The sequence below is a fragment of the Diachasma alloeum genome, unplaced genomic scaffold (genome assembly GCF_001412515.2).
Source record: "Diachasma alloeum isolate Michigan unplaced genomic scaffold, Dall2.0 Dall_scaffold_00313, whole genome shotgun sequence".
In the NCBI taxonomy this organism is placed as follows: domain Eukaryota; kingdom Metazoa; phylum Arthropoda; class Insecta; order Hymenoptera; family Braconidae; genus Diachasma; species Diachasma alloeum.
The window spans coordinates 1,114,830-1,122,871 of NW_021680452.1; the positions used below are offsets into that span (position 1 = coordinate 1,114,830).

At 36.4% G+C, this 8,042-nt stretch overlaps 1 protein-coding gene across 1 annotated transcript; it reads right to left on the bottom strand.

Annotated features, from left to right (window-relative positions):
• Window positions 1-611: 611 nt before the first annotated feature.
• LOC107039920 (venom carboxylesterase-6) lies at window positions 612-4,717 on the bottom strand. Its single transcript, XM_015259776.1, has 7 exons — window positions 4,507-4,717; window positions 4,017-4,315; window positions 2,988-3,187; window positions 2,546-2,908; window positions 1,703-1,893; window positions 1,321-1,604; window positions 612-1,246 (listed from the first exon to the last, which is right to left on the bottom strand). Exons 1-7 carry the CDS (start codon window positions 4,699-4,701, stop codon window positions 1,051-1,053), a joined length of 1,728 nt encoding a protein of 575 aa, XP_015115262.1. The 5' UTR covers window positions 4,702-4,717; the 3' UTR covers window positions 612-1,050.
• Window positions 4,718-8,042: the final 3,325 nt, after the last annotated feature.

The following is an 8,042-nucleotide window of genomic DNA, read 5'->3' on the forward strand; positions in this document are numbered from 1 at the left end:
TGGCGACTCTCCTCTATGGAAATATATATGAGAATTGAAAACTTTTTGCATGAAATTGATTTAAAGATTTGAAGAGTAAGAAATTTTCCGTTACCCCTTAGGCTATGAATATAGTGTTTTCTATACGACTTTCTACGGAAAGTAGATCTACTCACAATTCTGTATGAGGGGGTAGTCTATTAGAATTCTGGATTCTTATACGATCCTTTATAGACCATTCTCCTATTGGGAGTCCCATTTTTGAACGGGATTTCATACAGGATACATCTGAATTCTCTATCCGATCGTTATAATATGCACCTCTAAACTGAGAATAAAAATGATTTTTATCACGCTGTGTGTAAAGTGAAGTTTTACGCACGCTCCGCGTGCGTCACACCCCACTCCCCACACATTGTGATGAAAAGTAGGGTTCGATACTCGCGGGAAAAGTGTTTTTAGACTCGTGGAATTATATCACTCGCATTCGGCTTGTGCTATAAACCTCCCACGATCCCAAAAACACTTTCCCGCAATCGTATCGAAATATACTATTATGCCATACAAATATACTCGAAATAAACATGCCCCAAATTTCTACTAAAGATCACCATTTAAATTGTTGTCTCAAATAACTCTTTTTATTTTTGGAGAAATATTCTTCTTTCTCTGTATTTCACTTTCCTATATACATAGCAAATTATCATTGTCTCATGTATTAATACATCAATGACTATAAGGTAGTTGTTGTCACAATACATTGAATACAGAACAATGCAATTAGTACGGTATTTACATCACATTTATAATTAGGAAGTACGATTAATGGATCCCATAATATCTTTTTTTTCTCTTATAACAAATGAGTATCAGCTTACGTCTATCCTATGGAAATATGTATGATGCATCATCAAACATTTCATCACTTATCGTTTATATAAAGATTCTTTCATCTTGACTTGAGGTAATCATTTAAAGAAAACCACATATCGTCATCATAACTATTCTAGATGAGATCTTTCGAAAGAATTGTAAAATAATAGACAATCAACATCATTAATACATAAGGGACTACGCTGGCCCACGTTTGGTTTCTGGTGCGAGTCCTGCGGGACACGGCAGGCTGTCCCAGAATTGGAAACTACCCTTATGTAGATTTTGGGCCATCCTCATACTCGTAGGGCTCTCAATAACTAGTTGATCGATAGAACCCGAATGCATAGGCTTCCAAAGGGCTGGGAAACCTCCATTGACCGGCGTCGGATTTCTGCAATAATACAATTTTCCAATTTTATATCATGAAGTAAATATTTGGGGCTTTATTTGATATTCAATAATTACCCAGTGCTTGCAAAGTTATACCACATTGTTGTCATAACGTCTATCATTGCATAATCTTCTTCAGAATATGGACTTGGAGCTTTGACTTCACGAATTGGAAAAAAGTATTGAAGATCATCAGCATGACAAACCCCATAGTCTCTAACGGGATCACCGAGTAGTTTAGACCATGACCAACTACTCTTGTATTGGAAATAGTAGTAATAGATCGGGCTTTTGAAGTACTTGATACTCTCCCTCACAGAAACACTATGGCCATATATGAAGTAAGCGTCTGAATCCATCTGAAACAGCAATGGCGAAAAACTCAATCAATCATGCCTGGACAATTCATTGACATCAAAATCAAAACATCCACACGTAATCAGACCAAGTTACTCACATCAATCAAATTAAATCTCGTAAGTTCGTTAATACGTTGTTTCCCAAAGTAGAACTGTCGTAGTTTAGCTGCTACGATCTGCTGCTGTTCCTGCGAACAACTTTCGTCAAATATCAGCATGTATGGAATGATTGCAGAAAATTGTTGATCGACGAAAGGCACAGCATTTGAATCATCAAGTCCAAAGAGAGCTGTAAGCAGATTTGATGTATTTAATGTATGAATTTTCAGTTAATTCGTTAATCTAGAGGTTTCTGCCAAAATTCTTGTATCTAATTCTCGTGTAATTCTTTGCGTAGATCTAATTTTTCATGGAGCTTTCAATGAAGTATTTTTACAGCATTTTCCAGCTATATCTTCATCCTTGAGCAGGACTTCTCCTTATAAATGAAAAACAGGTCGATTCTATCAAGATCCTACCAGAATTCTATGAGATATACTTTTGGTATTTGATTGTTTTCTACCGGAAATTTTCAAACTACCCCGTATCCTTATCCATATTGTTTCTTGCAGAAATTTTCGAACAATTTTCAATTTCATTGCAACATAAACGGAAAAAAATCAATTTTAAATTCAAATTTAGGTCCAGGTTTTCATAACGAATGAATTTCAACACAACTTTGAGAAAAAAAAACAAAATATATGGAAAATCAGCATTTTCACTGGTTTTCTAAGTGAAAACGCCGGTTTTTGTCAGCCCAGACACGCCCACCAATGGGATTTGGGGAAAACAGTGTTTCCGTTTTTTCGCTTTGGCACTCATTGATTCGGGTTGAATTAGGACCAAATTCATCAAAATTTCTGCAATTTTTCTACCACAACTATTGTCATCATGAGACATACGTGCTACAGCCAGAGAACCCTCGTTGGCATTGATCCCATTCAGCCAAGGAATATCGGCCGCTCGACCGCCCCTCAAAGTTTCAATAGGATCCTCTACCAAAAATGCCCCTTGATGATATGGTTCCACCACAGGTTTGAAGTGTGGTTGCAGGAGGGACTCTGCTAACAGCCATCTTTGAGAAACGTTGATGATGGCCTCAGCATCCTTCGTCCGAAGGCAGCTCACCACCTCCCTTGTATCGCCGCTTTTACAATCAAGTTCGGCAGCAAGCTTGAAAGCTCGTTCCTTCGCAGTTTTCTGTGTATACATTGCCCAAGGGCTGAGACTAGTTCCACTTTGAGAAATAGCCCGATGGAATAATCCTACAAATCACATTCAGTATCTTCACTCCGTTCGATTTATAAGTCGTCAGATGATGTAAGTAATGAGATAATGTAATACCTCGCGTGAGCGGACTCATAATGAGATGATGCACGCTAACTGCACCAGCACTTTCACCGAAAATTGTTACGTTATCTGGGTCGCCTCCGAAGACTGCAATATTCTCTTGCACCCATCTCAACGACTGTACTTGATCCTTCAAGCCTTGATTACCATAAGCGGTGCTGTCCACAGTACTAAGGAAACCGAAAGCCTCCACCCTGAGAAATATCAGAAGACACTGAGCAAAAACGACGAAACAATAGGAAATGATAATAGCATTGAACTTTCCTTGGGGAAAACACTCATACTTGAATTTGTTCAGGTTCTTATCATTGCGATCAAAATTAGTGCTATATCCCAACATAACAGGTTGACTAGTTCTCGAGATATTGGAAAAATACGACTTTTGTCCAAGTGAATATCAGTATAAATTTGTGTTTAAATGGTAGCAATTGGGAACAAAAAATACCGGTTGATTACAATCTCTATTTTTAAGAGAAAGTTCTGAACACATAGACACAGATGAGAAAGTACGGGGTAAAACGGGTTTTTTAAAATGAACAATATCTTCTTACCAAACGGCATTATTTTGATGAATCAAGTGTCATTTTAAACTTTGAGTGAAATCTTGAAAATTATGAAGAAATTCAGTAATTTGAGTCTAAGACCCATTTATTGACGACCAAAAACATTTCATTTTACCCCATTCTTTCCAGTACATAAACACACAGGATTTTTTGACAAACCATTTCTTCATGGTTTGTCACAATTGCAGTAATTTCCCCCAAAATTAGAGAATGCAAAAAAACACGCTCTTGGATCTGACAATTCTTGCAACAATTTGTTTCTTGAATGATGCATCGAAAATCAGAAGTTTGAAAAAGATTGGTAGATGTGTAAAACAAAAATCAATAATTTGCAAAATACCTGATTCGAGTCGCTTACAATCAATGATGAAGATGATAACAATCGCGTGAATAATGAAGTTTTTCCGCTTAGTGCATGATATAAAGTACTGATTTGCAAAATAATTTAATTAAAGCTCACCTATAATTCATTGTCACCAAAACAATATCATGATCAAGAAGAAACTTGGGACTGTAGAGCCTAGAGTGACTCGTACCGGAGTAGAATCCACCACCGTGAATCCAAACCATCACTGGGTACTTCTTCGGTAAATTTTTAAGATGGTGTTTTTTTACTGTATAAACGTTCAGATAGAGACAGTCTTCAGTCATCCTATAATTGCCATCCACGTTGAATATTTCATTTTTCGCTTGAAAGCAGACGGGAACGTCTTCACTGGCGGATCGCACTCCGCTCCATGCTCGCGCTGGTTGAGGTGGCTAAAAAAATCATTTGATTAATGAATGTGATCATCTTCACCTTGATAAACTGAATTAAGAAATTCAAGGAATGATAAAGAGGAATCACAAGGACGTAGATTCAATCGCCAAAGGATACGTTGCACTGAATTATTCTTTTGATTATATTTTGAAATTAATTGAGGATTGCTGATCTGCGATTTCGATTTTACCTCAAATCTCAGGTTTCCTATAGGTGGAAGGGCGTATGGAATATTCTTGAAGGCTGCAATCTCTCGCCCCTTTCTGGTTTGCATGGTTGTACCCTCCAGCGTTCCATTTCGAATAGTGACAAGAAGAGGGGCTCCTGTGATGATATTTACCCACGTCGCTACAAGGAAATTCACTATCAGACCTACGGTATTCATGATTGACTTCTATTCGGGCGAGGTATATGCTCACGACTGTATCACCAAATAAAACTGCTTGGAGTGGTCATGCACACATGGGCATTATATAGGTATAGCCGGGGGGAGGGAGGTGAATCGCCACTCATTCCCGAATTGGAAGGAAGAAAATCTCTTGTACTGGTTTCTTCTTTCCCCGCTATTGACGATGAGGACTCTGCTTTTAGATCTCATGTAAATACATTGCAATTAAGATGATACGATATCACTGAATAAAATTACGATCTGAGATTAGGAATGTGGATGTTACGATCACGTGGAGGAAGTTGATAATCTGGAGCTATAAAATAGACACACATTTTTGCCGCTATTTCGAGTTTTGCGGAAAAATTACTCACGCTCATTGGTGGACGAGCACTTGTCGGGTTCATCGAACTTTCTATGATGTTGGGATTTATGCACCGGGTATTTGCTTCCACTTTATGGGTTTAATCAATGTCGCATTATCGAAATTTGGCGTGGATTATCAAATGATCACACAGAGTATATCGAAGTATGAAGTCTTGAAAAATTACTCCTATGAAAATTCAAGTAAAAATTTATGAAATAACGATCGATTCTTATAGTATCTTCATGTATGAGGTTTATGTCAAATTAATGAATTTCTGGAATATTCAACGGATCTGCAATTTTCCGATTCATATGACATTAAAAATGATTGAACATTTAAAATAAAAGTTTCGGATTCGATGATCACTTAATACGCAAAATTCTTTTTTTTTATTCCACGATGAATCAGAAATCCTATCAACGATCAGATCTCAAATTAAGTTCAAATAAGCAACTTTGAAAATTTAAATGCAGTTGTCACTTGGATTTCAAAATACTTCTAATATTTCATGCTAATATTCATTCAAAATACTTCTTCATGAATACGTGCGGTGATTGATGAATTAATTTTATTGCAGCTAATAAAATACAAATATTTCAGTTGAAAGCTCCTCGAGGATTGTATTGCCGCTTCGCCAATCCGCTCTTTCAGTTCCGTACATTTGGAAAAATCCAATAAACGATTGTGATGGTTTCGCTAAGAGATTGTGCTGGAATTCTAATAAAAAAAAATTTATTGGTTTCTACCGATAGCTATTAGAAATTTTGCCGCTTTTCAAAACATTCCACCTATACGAAGGGAAAAAGTATTCAAGTATCACCCGCATTTTAGTGATCATTCAGCATATAAGTATTTCGTGGCTTTTTAATAGAACTCAAATAAAAAATTTAAAAGTCTAGCAGCAACTAGACTGCACATGGCTTTAAAATTTTTATTCAGAAAATGAGGTTTCACTAGAATGCTGTTATTTTTTGTAACACAGAAATGGAAATAGTTTTTGTTTTCATAAAACTATCACTCATTTGTAGTTATACTTGTTACTCCGTCGCAAATTAATTTAAATAGGGGACTCTTTCTCAGATATTTCGGGGGTCATTTTTAAACGATTTTCCTCTCCATGAAGTAGAAAAATAGTTACTTTTAAAAACTCAATAGATTTTAATTTTTTCATAGGATTTTTCGACAAGACATGTTTTCTATTTTTGTTCTTCTGTTTTCATTATCGTCTTCCGCGGCTAATCCTCAGCTATTACTAGTACCAAATTTCCGATTTAAGAAAATTTAATAATTTGAGATCCCAATCGTTTTCCCTTTAAATATTAAAAACTCTTGAAATATTAATAACGAGATATTATTATTAATATTATCGAACGCATTATTTTGTTTTTGAGACACGGTGAATGGACCATCTACACAGGGTGACGTAAGCATCTGGCTTACACATTTCAAGAGGATACCGAATAGAAAATCAGGAATTTAATGGTACCAAAATTATTGAATGCCTATCCTGTAATAGACTTTCAAATGGTGAATGTTGGAATTGTTCAAAATTTCAGCCAATCATGTTGTGATTCACTGCCGCCATGATTGAAAAGGGTAACACAGCTGTAAATGGGACTTGATATCATACACTGATAGATAAGGTGGAACGATTTAGTTGCTGCTTACGAGGCTTCTCAATCATTACCACGATTCATTAACGATTAACCATGATTCGTTAACGATTAACGAATCATGGTAATAATTAAGAACCCTCGTTAACAGGAAGTAACTTCTTGTATCTAAATCTAGCCACTTCATACCGGTATCTAATAACGCTTAATGTTGATAAAATTATCGATTTAATTGTTGCAGTGAACATTGCTCAAATCATTGCATATAATGTTGCTCCAACCATCGCGCATAATATCACTAAAATCATCGCCACACATGTAGCCAGAATTGTCACGACATTGGGAATTTCAATCATGGAGGTATGACGACAGACCACCATGATGTTATTGGTAAAATCATTAAAAAATTCTAACGGTCAGATTCAGAAGTCGATCATCGTAATTTCATAATTCTTGTGTCATTGAATTACTTATTTTTCATTGAGCATCTCCAGACAATCTATAAACAAGGTACTGACGTCACTGTTGTACACGCATATCACACTCACGTCTTTACCCTATCATCTAAGGTTACGCACGTGTCGTGCCTCTGGGCCCTACCTAGATAGAAGTAGAATTGGACAACTGATCATCAATACCGAAAATAAAAGTTGAAGCAATTCGGACTAATGAGTTAATAGTCAAGCTTATCGATCTTCAGAATATAACTTATAGTGATGACCATAAATCATTGACCTTCCGCCATTGTCTGATTTTTGTATATCCTTCAATTCTCCAAGTAGATAATCGAACATGTAGTTTGCTAAAATATGGAAATGCTTTCATATCAGAATTTGATAAATGGATCGAGTATATCGGCATACCGGTGTTGTCAGCATTACCTACGTCAATGGGGATTATTGGGACTAATCAGGTGTCCCCATTTGCTTCAGGTATGTCCAGGAAGTTTGATAGAAGGCATACTCATTTTTATTATCACCTTTCGAGTGTCTTTTCCTTACGTTTGACATTGGAAAGTTCGTGGATATTTAGTTGCAATTGGAGGCATTGCTGATTGAGATGTTCCCTTTGACGTCAATGCGAGATTTGTATGTTTTTGTTTATTAATGATAATTTCCCTGGCCAGCCTCAAGACATTCTCCTCCGCGGTTCATATTCAAGTGGGGAAAAAAACCGGTTCATCCTTCTCTTCGATGTTTTCCATTCAAATGGAACTCTCCATTTTCTAGTTCATATCCTACGATAACGAAAATGAGTTTTTTTGGGTGGAACCGCGTTATCGAGCTAAACCTCATCAACGCTACAGTTTTCAATTGCATCTAAAGATCACAAGTACAAATTTTTCTACTATTCACTTG